The sequence below is a fragment of the Phyllostomus discolor genome, chromosome 3 (genome assembly GCF_004126475.2).
Source record: "Phyllostomus discolor isolate MPI-MPIP mPhyDis1 chromosome 3, mPhyDis1.pri.v3, whole genome shotgun sequence".
NCBI classification, from domain to species: Eukaryota; Metazoa; Chordata; class Mammalia; order Chiroptera; family Phyllostomidae; genus Phyllostomus; species Phyllostomus discolor.
The window spans coordinates 119,155,921-119,172,983 of NC_040905.2; the positions used below are offsets into that span (position 1 = coordinate 119,155,921).

General features: G+C 46.0%; 1 protein-coding gene and 1 pseudogene across 1 annotated transcript in view; both read left to right on the forward strand.

Annotated features, from left to right (window-relative positions):
* The first annotated feature begins 1,403 nt into the window (after positions 1-1,403).
* The window catches only part of ITGAX (integrin subunit alpha X), a 29,291-nt gene continuing 13,631 nt past the window's right edge, over positions 1,404-17,063 (forward strand). Inside the window, 9 exon segments of the mRNA XM_036020097.1 lie at positions 1,404-1,465; positions 12,872-12,939; positions 12,942-12,975; positions 13,753-13,856; positions 14,162-14,232; positions 14,387-14,501; positions 16,124-16,254; positions 16,371-16,516; positions 16,749-16,902. Coding sequence (XP_035875990.1) covers positions 1,404-1,465; positions 12,872-12,939; positions 12,942-12,975; positions 13,753-13,856; positions 14,162-14,232; positions 14,387-14,501; positions 16,124-16,254; positions 16,371-16,516; positions 16,749-16,902 — 885 coding nt within the window.
* LOC114513662 lies at positions 15,396-15,526 on the forward strand (annotated as a pseudogene).

A 17,063-nucleotide genomic window follows, 5' to 3' on the forward strand; every position in this document is an offset into this window, starting at 1 on the left:
AAAATAGACAGGAAAAGGTTAAGAATAGTATAGGAAGTGGAGAAGCCAAAGAATTTATATGTATGACCCATAGACATGAACATTCCCCCACCTTAGTGGGGGAATGATGGTGGGAGGAGGTGTGCAGGGCAGAGGGGAATAAGGGGAGAAAAAAAATGGGACAACTGTAATAGCATAATCAATAAAATATATTAAAAATAAAAAATCTAACAAACTGCAATTGCTGCTTTAGTAATAAAAAGTAATATCTTGTTAGGCATAAAAATGGAACTGCCTTATGACCCAGTGATTCCAATCCTATGAATATAGAACTAACTAGAAAGAATAAATGTACCCTATGTTCATTGTAGTGTTATTTACTATAGCCAAGATTTGGAAGCAGCCCGAGTGCCTGTCGGTAGATGAGTGGACAAAACAGCTGTGGTATATTTACACAATGGAATACTACTGGTTATCAGATGGGTGGGGTGGTTGGGGGCTGGGTGAAAAGGTGAAGGGATTTTGAAAAAAAAAATCTCATAGCCTTGGCTGGTGTAGTTCAGTGGCTTGAGAGTGGGCTGTGAGCCAAAGAGTCGCTGGTTCGATTCCCAGTCAGGGCACATGCCTGGGTTGTGGGCCAGATCTCCAATGGGGCCATGTGGAGGCAACCACACATTGATGTTTCTCTCCCTCTCTTCCTCCACTCTTCTCTCTCTAAAAAAAAATAAAATAAAATCTTAAAAAATCTCATAGACACAGATAATAGTATGATTACTAGAGGGATGGGGGTGGGGGCAGTAGAAGAGGGTAAAGGGAAAATACATGGTAATGAAAGGAAACCGGAGTTTGGGTGGTGAACACACAATACAACATACAGATAATGTATTATAGAATTGTACACCTAAAGCCTATATAATTTTATTAACTAGTGTCACATCAACAAATTCAAAACAATGAAATACCAATATGGAAGGGACATGAACTTGGGAAGAGAAGGCAGCTGGTAAAGGGTGTGTGGTGAAAAGAAGCACCGCTTGAGTCCCTGCAGTGGACCCACTGGGGAGTTCTGGGAAAGAGACTAGAACATATACCTCTGCCATTTCCCACCTGAGGAGAGAAGGGATTAAGGTATATATATAACATTTAGAGCCCTGGCTGGCATAGCTCAGTGGATTGAGCACGGGCTGCGAACCAAAGTGTCGCAGGTTCGATTCCCAGCCAGGGTACATGCCTGGTTGCAGGCTATAACCCCCAGGAACCGCACATTGATGTTTCTCTCCCTCTTTCTATTTCCCTCCCTTCCCTCTCTAAAATAAATAAATAAAATCTTTAAAAAAGTTATATATATAACATTTCCACATAATTATTGGCTGAGAGCTGCTCTGGGGGGAGGGGTTGGGCATTGATTCCCTGGTCTGCCCTGAATGTGGGAAGAATGGATTCTGGTGGTCAAAAATACAGGTGTTTCCAGTGGGAAGTCTGACAGGTGAGTATATCCCTTGGTAAGGCTCACAGGGATCTAAGCAGGGCACCTACAGCACATGCTGCCAAGGGTGGTTTCACATCAAGTTTAGAGAGCTGTTTTATTTAGGCCTCTCTCCTCGGGGAGTACCTCCATTGCCCATTTCCCATATTTTTTTCAGTGCAGTAACCGTGACTCTGGGCTGAGTGTGCATCCAGTCTAATTCTCACACCAGTCCTGCTAAGTCACCTCCACTTGCTATTTAATAGCATCTGAATTCCACTTATGAGGAACTGAGGCTTAGAGGTCCTACAAATTGACTGAGGTCATACAGATGAAAAGAAAATGATGCTTTGATTCAAACCTGACTCTGTCTGGCTCCAAAGTCTTTCCTTCTACTTCCCCTGACGGTCTCAGGGGAATAGCCCTGCAGCAGGCACAAGGGAAGGTGTGGGGAGAGTGGCTGTTATTTAGCTGTGATATTAGGTGAACCGTATGAAATTGCTGGCATGTTTGTTGACAAAAAAGGCAATTTCCTGTGGTTCACTGAAACAAGAAAACCATGGCTTAATTGAACATTAGTTCCAACTGTGATAGGAAGGAGGGGCGGGATACCTGGCTCAAGTCAGAGAGCAGCACAAGTTAGGCCAGGAGAATAGGCAGGAGTTTGGGCATATGTGGCTTTGTAAGCCAGAGTGAGGAATTTTACTTATATTCAAAGTCCTATAAAATGTCATCCATCAGAGGGTAACTATGAAACTTTGAGTTGCAACAGCACAGGTCACCTTTCAATAGTTCTACACAGTTTCCTCTCCTGACTTAAAATCCATTTAAATATTTTTTTAGCCCTGGCTGGTGTGGCTCAGTGGATTGAGCACCTGCCTGCGAAGCACAGGGCCGCTAGTTTGTTTCCCAGTTGGTGCACAGGCCTGGGTTGCAGGCCAGGTTCCCAGTAGGGGGTTCATGAGAGGCAACCACCCACTGATGTTTCTCTCCCTTTCTTTCTCCCTCCTTTCCCCTCCTTCTAAAAATATATAAATAAAACCTTTTAAAAAATAAAATGTTTTTTCTTCTGTTTTAAGTTGAAAGATAAAAGAACTCAATATCCCCAGAAGTCTTTTGTTTAAAAATATATTTTATTGATTATGCTGTTATGGTTGTCCCATTTTTTTAAAATATATTTTATTGATTATGCTATTACAGTTGTCCCATTTCCCCCCTTCTCTCCCCTCCACCCTGTACCCCCTCCGACCCACATTTCCCCCTTTAGTTCATGTCCATGTGTCATACTTATGAGTTCTTTAGTTTCTACATTTCCCGTACTATTCTTGCCCTCCCCCTATCTATTTTCACCCTACATTCTATGCTACTTATTCTCTATACCTTTTCCCCCTCTCTTCTCCTCCCACCCCCCTGCTGCTAACCCTCCATGTGTCCTCCATTTCTGTGGTTCTGTTCCTGTTCTCATTGTTTACTTAGTTTCTTTTGGTTTTGCTTTAGGTGTGGTTGTTGATATTTGTGAGTTTGCTGTCCTTTTACTATACATGTCTTTTCTTTATCTTCTTTTCTTAGATAAGTCCCTTTAGCATTTCATAAAATAAGGGCTGGTGATGATGAACTCCTTTAACTTGACCTTATCTGAGAAGCGCTTTATCTGCCCTTCCATTCTAAATGAGAGCTTTGCTGGATAGAGCAATCTGGGATGTAGGTCCTTGTCTTTCATGACTTGGAATATTTCTTTCCAGCCCCTTCTTGCCTGTAAGGTCTCTTTGGAGAAATCAGCTGACAGTCTGATGGGAACTCCTTTGTAGGTGACTGTCCCCTTATCTCTTGCTGCTTCTAGGATTCTCTCCTTCGTTTTTACCTTGGCTAATGTAATTATGATGTGCCTTGGTGTGTTTCTTCTTGGGTCCAACTTCTTTGGGGCTCTCTGAGCTTCTTGGATTCTTGGAAGACTGTTCCCTTTGCCAGATTGGGGAAGTTCTCCTTTATTATTTGTTCAAATACGTGCTCAATCTGTTGCTTTTCCCCTTCCAATTCTGGTACCCCTATAATTCGGATATTGGAACGTTTAAAGGTGTCTTGGATGCTCTTAATCTTTTCCTCAATTTTTTGAATTCTTATTTCATCATGCTTTCCTGCTTGGTTGATTCTATCTTCCTTCTGGTCCACTGTATTGTTTTGAGACTCATATTCCTTCCTTTCACTATTGGCTCTCCTCCGAGTGTCTTCCTGCATCTGTTTTATGGTAATCTGCATTCTTTCATCTAAATTTTGTCCAAAATCAACCAGTTCCGTGAGCTTTCCGATCACCAGTGTTTTGAACTGTGCATCTGATAGATTGGCTAATTCTTGGTCGCTCAATAGGATGAGTCCTGGGGGACTGATCTGCTCTGTTGAAAACATATTTTTTTCCCCCTGTCTCTCCTTTTTTTTTTTCCCCTGGTCTGGTTGCTCTTGTTACGGTGGGGGGTGGAGCCTTAGGTGCTCACCGGGGCTGGGCACCACAGTCGCTAGATTGTGACGTTATATGTGGGGGTGGGGCGGGGGCGGGAGCAGGAGCGGGACGGGAGAAAACAATGGCGGTAGTTCTGTTCCCCTGGACTCAGACCCTTGTCTGGGCTTCTGGGCCGCGAGTTCTGCCCTGGTCCACAATCGCTGCCCCTCTGGGTCTGCCAGCCGCAGCTTGCGTACTCAGGGATCACCGCTGCCTTCTTGCGCCCCCGGATGGCTTTTGCGCCGATTTCATGCCAAACCTTCCCCCGACCTCCGCGCGCCGCCGGCCCGAGCCAGCCCCGCACCTGCCGGCTCGTCTTCTCCTACCAGTCCGGACGAACGCGTCTACTTCAACTTCTTGGCTGCCCAACTTCCATTCAGATAAATCCTCTGCTGGATCTGGGTGTTATTCTGATAGTAAATTATTGTTGTAAATTATTGGTTTTCTAATCTTGGCTGTACGAGGAGGTACGGTACGTCCACCTATTCCTCCATCTTGCCGGAAGTTTGTCCCATTTTTTTCCCTGCTTTATCCCCCTTCACCCTGCAACTCCCCACCCTCCTGCATGCCCCTCCCACTTAGTTCATGTCCATGGGTCGTACATATAAGTTCTTTGGCTTCTCCATTTCCTATACTATTCTTAACTTTCCCCTGTCTATTTTGTGCCTACCAATTATGCTTCTTAGTCCCTGTACCTTTTCTCCCCCAGTCTCCTCCTCCCTCCTCCCCACTGATAACCCTCCATGTCATCTCCATTTCTCTGGTTCTGTTTCTGTTCTAGTTGTTTGCTGAGTTTTTGTTTTTATTTTTTAGATTTAGTGTTGATAATTGTCAGTTGTCATTTTACTGTTCATAGTTTTTATCTTTTCTTAGACCAGTCCCTTTAACATTCCATATAGTAACGGTTTGGTGATGATGAACTCCTTTAACTTGACCTTATCTTAGAAGCACTTTATCTGCCCTTCCATTCTAAATGGTAGCCTTGCTGGATAGAATAAACTTGGATGTAAGTCCTTGCCTTTCATGACTTTGAATATTTCTTTCCAGCCCCTTCTTGCCTGTAAGGTTTCTTTTGAGAAATCAGCTAATAGTCTTATGGGCATTTCTTTGTAGGTAACTCTCTCCTTTCCTCTTGTTGCTTTTAAATTCTCTCCTTATCTTTAATCTTAGGTAACTTAATTATGTTGTGTCTTGGTGTGCTTCTTCTTGGATCCAATTTCTTTGGGACTCTCTGAGCTTCCTGGACTTCCTGGAAGTCTATTCCTTCATCAGATTAGGGATGTTTTCCTTCATTGTTTGTTCAAATAAGTTTTCAATATCTTGCTCTTTCTCTTCTCCTTCTGGCATTCCTATGATTTGGATATTGGAATGATTAAAGTTGTCCCAGAGGCTCCTCAGCTACTCCAGATTTTTTTTGAATTGTTGTTTCTTCATTCTGTTTCGGTTGGATATTTATTTCTTCTTTTTGTTCCAAATTGTTGATTTGAATCCCAATTTCCTTCCCTTCACTGTTGGTTCCCTGTAGTTATAATTTTTTTTTCACTTTGTATAGCCTTCATTTCCTCCTTCCTTTTGTGACCAAGTTTAATCAATTCTGTGAGCATCCTGAAAACCAGTGTTGTGAACTTGTATCAGATGGGTTGTCTATCTCCCTGTTGCTTCATTCTTTTTCTGTAGTTTTGATCTCTTCTTTCATTTGAACCATATATATTTGTCTTGGTGCACCTGTTATGTTTTCAGGGGCAGAGCCTTAGGTATTCACCAGAACGAGGCTACCTTCTTTGCTGCATTATGGTGATGTATGTGGGGGAGGGGTCAGAGAGGGAACAATGCCATTTGCTCCATTCTCTTCCCACTTTCTGTCACTTCTCTTTCTTTCCACAGGTGGAATGTACCCTTTCAGGTTCTGATTTCTAGGTGGGTGGGTTTGTGTATGTTCTAGGACCCTGTGGGCGTCTCCAGTGAATTCTCCTGTGAGACTGGGAGTTTCTCCTGCTACCACAACCCCACAAGTTTTATAGCCAGAGGTTTTTAGGCTTTAGTTTTCCACACTGAAACCCTGGGTTTCATGGTCTGTCTTGCTCCCCAGTTGTTCCTCCTGGCTTATCTGTGTGTGAATGTGGGACTACCTGGTCAGCCAGCCCCCGCCTTGCCCACATGGTCTGCCTCCTTACCACACATCCTCTCTGTCCCAGCTGCCCAGGTAGGAGTCACCTCTCCTACCAGTCTGTATGAATGTTTCTTTAATTCCTTGCTTGTTGTACTTCGGCACTGTTTGGTTCTCTGGCAGTTCTGGTTGTTCTTTAGTTATTAAATTGGTTGTTATCCTTCTTTTGGTTGTTAAAGGAAGCAAAGCATTTCTACCTATGCCTCCATCTTGGCCAGATCTTCTCCAGAAGTCCTTAATTGACCCAGGAAAGGAGAAGGCCTCTGAATCTGCAGGCACCTGTTCTTGGATAGGCAGTTAAGGTTCTGGGGGCTCAGAGTCCACATGGGCATCTTTGAATTGGAGGCTTGTTTTGAGTTCATCCAGATAGGAGCTTTATAATAGGTTAGAAAGGAAATCACTTTTAGTGACAAATTAACCTAGATGAGTATACAGTTACTAACAAGGCCACAAATCTCTGCTGATAAGCAGCCAAACCCAGGAAAGTCTGCCCTGGCTTTTACTTTTTGAGGTCCCTTGCTTCAGAACAAGTAAATCCCCTCAGTCTCCAGTCTCTTTATCTTACTTAGAAATAGGTTCTTATCTGGGTCACCATGGTAGATTGTTATAATTATGATCATCAATGAATTGTGTCTCCCTCCATCCTGCTCCTTTGCAATGTGACATTACTACTCCTTCCACCAAGTGCTGGGGCCTGCTCCCTACCTGCTTGAATCAGGGCCAGTCTCATGGCTTGCTTTGACCAGTGGAATGTGGTAGGAGGGTCAGAAGGCCCACAGCTTCTGCTCTTGCCCTCTCACAACCCTGTGATAACCAGGCTGAGACCCATCTAGCCCAGTGATTTTCAATCTTTTTTATCTCATGGCACACATCAACTAATTACTAAAATTCTGTGGCACACCAAAAATTTATATTTTTTGTCAATCTGACAAAAAATTTATATTTTTTTGCCAATCTGACAAAAAAGTAACTATAATTTTGATTCATTTACACCAGATGGCTACTGTTGTGTTGGCTGTTGCTATTTTTTTTATTTGACAATCTAAGGGAAAAGAGCCCAGTGTCTCTAACTAAATAGTCAGGTATTGCATGTTTTAAAAATTCTTGCCACATACCTGTTGAGAATCGCTGCTCTAGCCCGTTGGTGAATGTGCAGCCACACGAGGAGATGATTGAGGCCTCCTGCTGACAGCCAGCAGAACTGCATGCATGAGGTCATCAAGGACCTTCCAGCCCAGACAGACCCCAAAAAAGAACTGCTCAGATCATCACCTCACAGAACTGTGAGAAATAATAAATTGTTTCCATTCAATGATTTGTTATGCTGCAATAGATAACATACAGCCAACCAGTCAAAGAGGACATTTCCATTTGCTTTGCACCTGGATAGTCATATAGCTGGGTTCTGGCTTATAGGATGTGAGTAGAGTCAGTGAAAAACTTTAGAGTTGGGTCCTCTGAGAGAAGGAGTGTCCTCCTTTTCTCCTCTTTGCACCAGCTTGAGCATAGTTGTCATGGTGCACCATTTAGGACTTTGCAGACAGGTGAGAGCAACATCCGAGAAGGCCAGGGTAAGACAGGAGGAGCCTGGGTTCTAACTCTGTAGAGCCACTCCATGTTCATACATAAGTAGGGGAAGGAATGGGCACTGATCTCATTTAAGACATTGGTATTCCAAGCTTCTGATACAGCAGCTGTCCCTGTATTGCAACTAATACCACTGTCTTCCCAAAGGTTCTGTTTGCCTACTTGTGCCAGAAACTAAACTTGTGGTAAAGCCTGAAGGCTTCTTGGTGTTGCTACCCCAGCTCCTAGCAGTTCAATCCCCTTTTTCTTATCACAAGTCATGATATAGCTGGCACCCAAAATTGGGGGGCCAGGAGTGTTTCTCTCCATCCATCTTTGGGATAGTTACAGGATTTAGGTATGCTTTCTTCATCTGTAGGACCTTCCTGATGAGTCCACTTGGCTTACTCTTCAAGGATTTATCCTTAACCTCTGAGAGCATAATAGGGAGGGTCCTATCTCTCTATTCCTTCCCTCCTGGGAGCAAAGTGACCTGACAGTGAAATTTGGGAGTGAGGTGGGGAATTGTCCTTTAAAGACAGAGAAGTGGGATAGATTGCATGTAGCAAGAGGAGGGGCAGAAACTTTCTGGAAGATATGTCCAGGCCCTCTGGTGGGGTGGGTCTGGGGTGGATATGGATTGAGAAATCCAAGGGCTGCTGCACATCAGATTTCTGTTCTCATCTTCTCATGGGGAAAACCCCCCCAAAAGACAGACCCTAAATTTTTCATTTCCTTTTAGCTCTGGCAATTCAGACCTGAATCAAATCAACTTCTGTTCTAGTTTCTTCACCCACCTACCTTTCCCTGAAATATGTGGCAGATCAGATGCAGCCCCTCCAGCCCCATCACCCTGCTGGATTCTTGTTCAGTCAGCACCTCTGGGCAGAAACTTATTAAGTCAGGAATGCCAGCAGTGGTAAAGGCTGGCTGTTCTCCAAACATCCCCAGATCTGTCTTGGGCCTTTGACCTTTTGCCACAGGCTCAGTCTGGCTCTGAACACTCTGTGGGTACCAGAAAAACAGAGCTGGATGTGACTGACTCATGAACCCACTCGGCTGAGGAGATGGGTAACTTGGGTATCTACCCCTTCCTTGCTTATATCATTCTCCCTCAGCTGCCATCCCTTTTCTGGAAATGTCATTCACGATTCACTGAAATGGGGTTATAAGTTGTACACACTCTATGATCCTGGCTGGATCTGCAGTGCCCTCATCTGTAAAATGGGTGGGTTGAATTAAGGATACATCCTGTTCTACACTATTATGATCCAAGTTATCCTTTCCAAAGGTGAGGTGTCTTACCTTGGTTTTTCTCTGAAGTATCATGAAAGTATCTTGAGCACTTGAGAGAAGAGATGACATCTTATTTGTCCAATGTTCTTGCCTTGTCCACCTTCACCCACCAAATGTGGAACCCCAGTCTGAGGAAAAGGACTAATGACAAGGCCAGAATTCAAGGCACTTTCAAAACCTGAGGCCACTGGTACCCACACTGTCCATTAGACAAGCCCTGAGTCTCCCAGACTTCTGTGAGACTTTGTGATGGGGTGCAGAATCAGGGGGGTCTCTGAAAATAGAGACCCAGCAAATTCCCCCCAGTCCATGGTTGGGGGATAGGGGAAGTGAATGATACAGTGATTAAGATAACTTGCATTATAATAACTAGTTGATACCTGTGCTGACACCCCAGACAAAAGGTTTACATAGCTTTCAGAGCATGCAGTGACTTGTGACATAGTCAGTGGTGGTGGTCCATTGAGATGTCTCCTGGGTCACAGGAGACTCTGGCCTGCCTATAGATGGCATCTGAAAGAAGGTAAAAGATATAGGGGAACTGACAAAAGTAGCTAATTGTAGGAAGGCCACTTCCTATGTGACCAGATATGAGGTGACATAGAAGTTCTGGGTCAGCATTTAAAACAAGGACAGGCAGACATGAAGTAGCAGCCATGCGGTTTGAAAAGGCGGGTAGAAGGGCCACCCGAGTGGACATGGTCAATAGTGAATGGCAGCCATAAGGAAGGAGCCTTGGGAGCCATGGGAACCATGGGAGCCACGGAGTAGGGGGATTTGGCCATGACATCTGGTGTGTAAGGAGAGGCCACGCAGTTTTGGATGAAGAGCTGGAGTAAGAAAGAGGAGACCCACTGGGAAAAACTTCCTGGAGAACACAGAAGCAGAGCTGATGCAGCTGGGAATTGTGGGGACCTGCCTAACCCAGCACATATTAGTGGGAGATGCCTGGAATGGTGAACTGTGACCAGGAATGCTGAGTTGTGGACTTCCATTTTTCTGAAAGATGGTACCTCTGATTCTGAAACTGGCCTGGGTTGGCAAAGAGGGGCAGGATTATTTGCTTGGGGAATATTTTAAAGGGAGTGGGATTTAATGGCAGAAATTCACCTTTATTCTGAATCTGTATAACCTGTAAATAAACAACCCTTTCCTTTTTCACCAAACTCTTGCATTGGGAGTCATGCTTCTTGTTGGTGGGCGATCAAACCCTACAACTGTTCCAAAACAGCACAGGTAGGGTTCTGTAACAGCTTGAGTCATTTCTGCTTTATTGTTTATCCTCTCCAGAATCTGAGCCACTTCTTCTTTGTCTTATTGGGTTCTTCTGTCACCATTTCCTTCTTAGAATTTACCACAGCCCCACCTCACCTTTCTTTCTCTTTCAAAGTTTTTTCACCTCTAAGTATTTCAAGGACTTTCTCAGCCACATGGTGTCTGGGGTCTTCAGGGCTGCTTGTCTCTAGGTGATAGTGCTGCCCACCTCCCCATGCCAGGACCTTAAGCCTCCAACTCCAACCATGCTGGCACAGCAAGGGCTACCAACAGCCTCTGTTGCCAGATTTAGGGACTTTCTTATTTATGACTTCACTTGATGTCTGGTGACCTGTGACACTGCTCCCACTTCTCTCTCTAGGATGCCCTTCCAAGATGCCCTTCTGGCTCCTGGGCTTCTCTCTGTTCGCAGACTCGTTTCTTAATTTCCATAGATGCCTGCTCTGCTACCAACATTGGCATTTCCCTGGGACTCACTGAGACAATTCTTTCTCCTCCTTCTTCACACTCCCACCAGGATCTCACCCAGCACTTTTGCTGATGGTTCCAAAACTCATCTGCAACCCAGACTTTTCTCCTGAGATCCAGCCCCACGTACCCAGTTGCCTCCCAGAGCCCTTCAGGCTCCTCTTACCTAATGCAAAACTCATCACAACACTGCAATGATAACAGCCAGGAATTAAAGCTCTTATACACTCTTTTAAATATTTCACACATTGACTCAACCTTCCCAGCAATAATAGAAGGTGCACACTTTTATTATCACCCCGGTTTTACAGATAATCAAACTGAGGCATAAAGAGGTTGAAAGAATCTATGCTCTTAAACACTACATTTTAGTTTTCTCAAAACCAAAGTTGGTGTAACCCACCTCCCCTCCCCTTCTCTGGTGCTCTGTAGCTCAGGGACTGGCACTACTGTCCTCCCTTCAGTGACCAGTCACCTTCTGGTCCATCACCATGGCCACTAGCTCACTCCACAGGTCCCCATCATCTTCCTCCTCATCAGCCCCTCTTTCTAGCTTCCTAAAGTATAAATCTGAAGGACAATGCTTCCTTCTGTCCTCTGAATAAAATCGCATGCCTTAAAAACGGTTTCTGGGCCTAGGGCCAGCTTCCCTTTCTTTTCCTCCCCCATGACACTGACCTCATTTCTTGCTACTTCCCACCTCCCACTCTCTGGTTTCCATCTCAGATTTTCCCAAAGTTCCTCCTGTCTCATGCCTCTTCCACATTTGCCCATTCCTTCTGAGATATGCTCCCCTGTAGGGGAGCCCTGTAGTCAGGTGCCTTCAAGATTTAGCTCAAGTGTGACCTCCTCAAGGATGCCTTGCCTAAACCACCCCTCTCAGCCTGGGTAATGTTCTCTGTGGCCAATGTGTTTCTACTCATAGCAAAAGTCATGCTGTTTACACATTGCCTTCTCCACTGACCCCACAGCTGGGCCTTGTGGTTTGTGTTTCCTCTGCAGAGAGAGGGTGTGCAAAATTGGCCTGACATTAGTCTTGTTGAATAAATGATGAATACATGAGTGAATACCCATCCTGTGCTCCTCCAAGGGCCCAGATGCTTGAAGACCCCTTGGCCTAGAGGTTTCCAGGCTAGAAGTGGAGGGTTCCCATCAGAGTCTCCATTAGGACCCTTAGCCCACCCTGACTTCTCCCCTTCCTTCTCTTGAGGTCAAGGGAACCTTCAGGCAGTACAACAAGGAAAATTGGGAGAGGTGGGTCAGGACAAGGACTGGCATCCACACAAGTCTAGGTTGGTGAGGCAAAAGGGGCAAGTCAAGTCATCTCTGGTCAGAAAGACTCCTGGATGGGAGTGTGGCTGCCTCAGCCCCTTTCTCTGCATATTTTAGTCATATTCTCCACCCTCTACTTCTGAGTCATTCTGACAACTTCCCTGTCTAACAACAGCCTCTTGACCACGTCTCTGCTTACTTGTTCCCTTGGCATCTTGGAACATCTAGCCTTCCCCCAAAGCTCAGGGGCTTTGGAAGGCCATGTCTGACCTTCCAGTCATGACCAGGACCAGGACATCCCTTCTTCTGTTGATGGGTAAGCCAGGGGCCCCGATGAAGGGGAATGAAGGGATTAGAATCCAGGTGGGGAGAGAGCTGAGAATGCACATGTTTTGGACTCAGACATTAGGAAGGAATCTAGAGTTTGAGATCTGGAGTTTGTGGAGAGAGAGGAGGTTGAGGAATGAATTTGAAGGGAGTTTACGAGATTCTGGGAGAGAGGCCAGTTTCCTGGACAATCTAGAGATTTCTCAAGTAGGCAAAACAAGTTAACTTTGTGCTCTGTCCACAGTGCCCCCTTGGCCCCAAATTTTTGTGGATTCTCCCTCTTAGGAGCCCCAGGGTAAGGGTGGGATAGGGGCTTTAGAGCTGGGGTGTTGCTTGGCAGAAATGGAGAATTGAAACTTGCCCGTAGGCCATTGGGTGGAGAACTGTCTCTGGGCCATCTGAAAGAGAGAAACAAAGCTGAAGGATGGTCCAAGCCTGGGAGTCCAGAAGACCTGGGAACATTGTGACACTGGCCTGCAGGGGAGACTAGGGGTTGAGCCCAGGGAGATGGAAGAGAAGGAAAACCCTTTTCCAAAGCTTCTCTCCTCACCCTCTTCTCCAGCCTGGCTTCCTCTCTCTGCTTCAACTTGGACACAGACAAGCCAACAACCTTCCTCATGGACAGTGCTGGGTTGGACACAGTGTGGTCCAGTATGCCAACTCCTGGTGAGGACCAAGTGGTGACTGACCTTTGGCTCTTATCAACTCTCTCCCTACAGAGGGTTCTGTTCTCCTGTTATTCACAAGATTTTTCTTTCTGTCTGATAGGGCAATTCCCCCAAGGTTATGAAGAGTTGAACTGAAAGCAAAAACTGTCTTACCATCTCAACTATCACAGCTAACATTTATTGAGCATTTACTAGGTGCCACACACTGTGTCATATTTTATGTGGATACTGATTTAGTTCTCAATGCAACAATTATTGAGTACTTACTGCATGTCTCAATATAGCCAGGCATATTCCAGAGAATAAAACAGACAAAAATCCCTCCCATGCAGAACTTAAGTTGTTATTAATCTCCACTTGACAGATGAGGAAACTGAGGCAGAGAGATGAAGCAAATTTGCTGGAATGGCAGTCTGGCTATAGTGTCCACAGCATAGTGTTTCGACAATTATATAATTTACGAAGTAATCCCCTTGATAATTCTAGTACCCACTTGGCAACTTACAATATTATTGACTATATTCCCTATGCTGTACTTTACATCCCTATGATTATTCTATAACTGCCAATTTGTACTTCTAAATCCCTTCACCTTTTTCAGCCAGCTCCCTCATCCCCCTCTCATCTGGCAATCCTCTGTTCATTGTATCTATGAGTCTGTTTCTGTTTTGTTTGTTTGTTTTGTTCATTAGATTCCATATATAAGTGAAATCATATGGTATTTGTCTTTGTAGTGTCTGCACTCTTAACTGCAGTGTTCTTTGTCTCTCCCCAGGGTGGTAGTTGGAGCCCCCCAGGAAATAAAGGCTCTCAACCAAACAGGAGGCCTCTACCAGTGTGCCTATAGCACAGCCACCTGTCAGCCCATTGACCTGCAGGGTGAGTCACTGTTCCTCCCTGAGACCAAGATCCAGACTCCCATGCTCTACGGAGTCTGTGGGTGGGTACAAGGGACTAATTTTCTAGCTTCAGCTCTGTCTGTAGATCCTTACCCTTAGACAGGCTTCCTGACCCCTGCAGGCCTCCCCACCCATTGTACCCTTGTTCTACCAGTAAATCCATCAAGACATGGAAGCCCCTTCGTGTGCCAGACCTCCTTGTCTCCTAAGGATGAGCTAAACTCTGCCCAGATACACACATCCTCCTCTGTCCTAAGGTGACCATGCACATATATGTCCCTTTAGTCCCCCCAGAAGCTGTGAACATGTCCCTGGGCCTATCCCTGACAGCTGCCACCAACCCCTCTCAGCTGCTGGTGAGTTGCCCTGGGCCACAAGAGCATCCCAGGGGAAGAAGTGGGGACCTGGGACTGCTGGAGCTGGGGCTCCTGTGGAAGGTGGAGGTGCTGGAATGGGGTGGGTGGGACAGAGGCAGGGGCATCCCCTCCCACTAATGCCCTCTGTCCCCAGGCCTGTGGCCCCACTGTGCACCATGCATGCAAGGAGAACATGTACTTGACCGGGTTCTGCTTTCTGTTGGCCTCCCCTTCCTGGAAGGCCCAGAGGCTCCCAGCTGCCCTGCAGGGTGAGTGTTTGGGCTATTGGGTCTTTAGAGGAGTCCACACACACCTGGCTGGGAATACAGTGGGGCCAGAGACACTCTTGCCAGAGCAGATAAGAAAGAGGAAAAAATTTTTACTGGGTTATGGAGTGGTTCAAACACAGGTTGGGGAGTCATAGCTGCTTTACTGTCTCACTGTAGGACATTTCCTCTGACCTTACCCTCCTGAGCCTCAGTTCCTTAACATCGTCAGATGGATATGATCAATACATCCAACACCGAGAGTAACATAGATGTTCCATGGCCAGGGGTTAGCACAATGCCTGGCATGTGGTGAGGGCTCAGTTAATGCCAACTGCTATTATTTTAGAGAGAAGGGAATTTATTTTCACCCAGTATTTTCACCCTGTATGTTGGATGAAAATTGGTGTGTACAGCAGCCTGGGAAAGGGTGATGAGGGTAGGCAGTGTGAATGTGTATGTTTCACACATACACACACATGCAGGTTGAGTCACAGGGCCTGGCTTCCCCAGTGCTCATGGGAATGTGAGATGAAGTAGTGGAACAGTGAGTTCTTCAGACCCAGCCCACGGCGACTGAGGCCCCCTCCCTGGTTTCATATTCACTCAGGGCCCTTGGGGAAATGACATCTGGCCACTGAATGAAAGTGCCCCTTTTAAACACCTTCAAGGTTGTATAACTTTACCCACATGCACCTGGGCTTTCTTGAGAATATCACTCTCTCTGCTGGGAGGCCTCTGGGGGCAGAAAGGGAGATGAGAGCTGGGGAAAGCTTGTCTTCTGAAGACATATTCTGCATTCACCTAGGAGGGGAGTGGGATCCTATATTTAAGCTGAGAACAAAATGGGACCAGTGTGTGGCTATTGTGAGGAGTAATATTAAAATTACTTAACAAAGTTTTGAACAGGGGCAGTACCATAGCCCATGAAGTTTATCCAAGGCTCAATTATTGCTAATTGAAAACTTTTCCCAATACCTCACCATGACAACTTGACATGTAGTTAGCATGGACAATTAAAATTTTAAGGCTTTTTTATATTTATTTTTAGAGAGAGGGGAGTGAGAAAGAGAGGGAAAGAAATGTCAATTTAACATGCCCCCAACTGGGGACTTGACCAGCAACCCAGGCATGAGCCCTGAATAGGGATTTGAACCAGTGACCTTTTGGTTTGTAAGCCAGCATTCATCCACTGAGCCAACACTAGCCAGGGCAACATTAGCAATTTTTGACAGTCCTATGGAGATGAATAAAAAAAAATTAACAAAAGTTCAGTTAAGCACTAACCAATGAGGAGAGACCCCAGCCAAGGGCTGAAGCAGAGTGGAGATGTTGTGGAAAGAAGAGTGGGGGCCCATGGGGAGAGGTACAGACCACTGAGGTAGAAGTGGGGAAGCAGCTTCTTACCATCTGGATTGGAGGAGCTTTCACTGTTTTTTATCAACCAGGCTGCTGTGCAGGTGTCAACAGGTGAATCACAGATGTAGCCTCTTCAGAGACTTTAGGAAACTTAGGAGCCCTGGTTTGGGCAGGGGTTAGGAAAGGGTGAGTTCTTGTCACCAGGAGGCTGAGATCCTGGGCTCTGGGAGTGTTCCTCAGAGGACTGGTGCTACCTCCTTCTGCAGAGTGCCCAAGGCAGGAGCAGGACATCGTCTTTCTGATTGATGGCTCTGGCAGCATTTCTTCTACAAATTTTGTCAAGATGCTGAGCTTCGTGGAGGCTGTGATGAGACAGTTCCAGAGACCCAGCACCCAGGTGTGCCCTCGAAGCAGGGAAGGGGAGTGTGCAGGACCCTCTGGGAAGGCTTGCAGGAGGTACACTTGGGGTCCTAGTGGAGTGGCCTTGGTGCCAGCCCCACCTGCTTCTCCTAGTTCTCCCTGACGCAGTTCTCCAGCAACTTCTGGGATCACTTCACTTTCAAAGACTTCATGTACACCTCAGACCCACTAAGCCTGCTGAAGTCTGTGCATCAGCTGGGAGGGTTCACGCACACAGCCACAGCCATCAGGAGGGTCATGTGAGTGCTGACTTCTTCCAGGTCCTTCCCTACAGTGTCTGCTTTTCCTCTGGGTTTTATCTGTCTCCATGAAAAAGGGACAGATGGGACTGAGTTTCCACCTGTGGTCTCCTCACCAAGCTGGGAGCCTCTTAGTAGGATGAGGGCTTTCCAGCTCTTCATGCTCGCGAAGGCATCAGGGGCTGGCAGCACCTCTGTTCAATGGCCACTGGACCCTCTTCTCCCCTGACAGAAATAGACAATTCAGTGCCCAAAGTGGGGCCCGAAAGGATGCCTCCAAGATCCTCATTGTCATCACTGATGGAGAGAAAAAAGGAGACCCCCTGGGTTATCAGGATGTCATCCCTATGGCTGAGGCAGCAGGCATCATTCGCTATGCAATTGGGGTAGGATGTGGCAATGCCCTCCCACAGCTTCCTCTTAAAGCAACTTCCTTTTCAATGACAGAAACCCCCAGCCCATCCCGCTCTCTTAGCTTCTACTACATTCAAGATGAAAACTGTGCTAGCCTGGGGACCCTGATTCCTTTCCCTAAACTTCTTGTTTT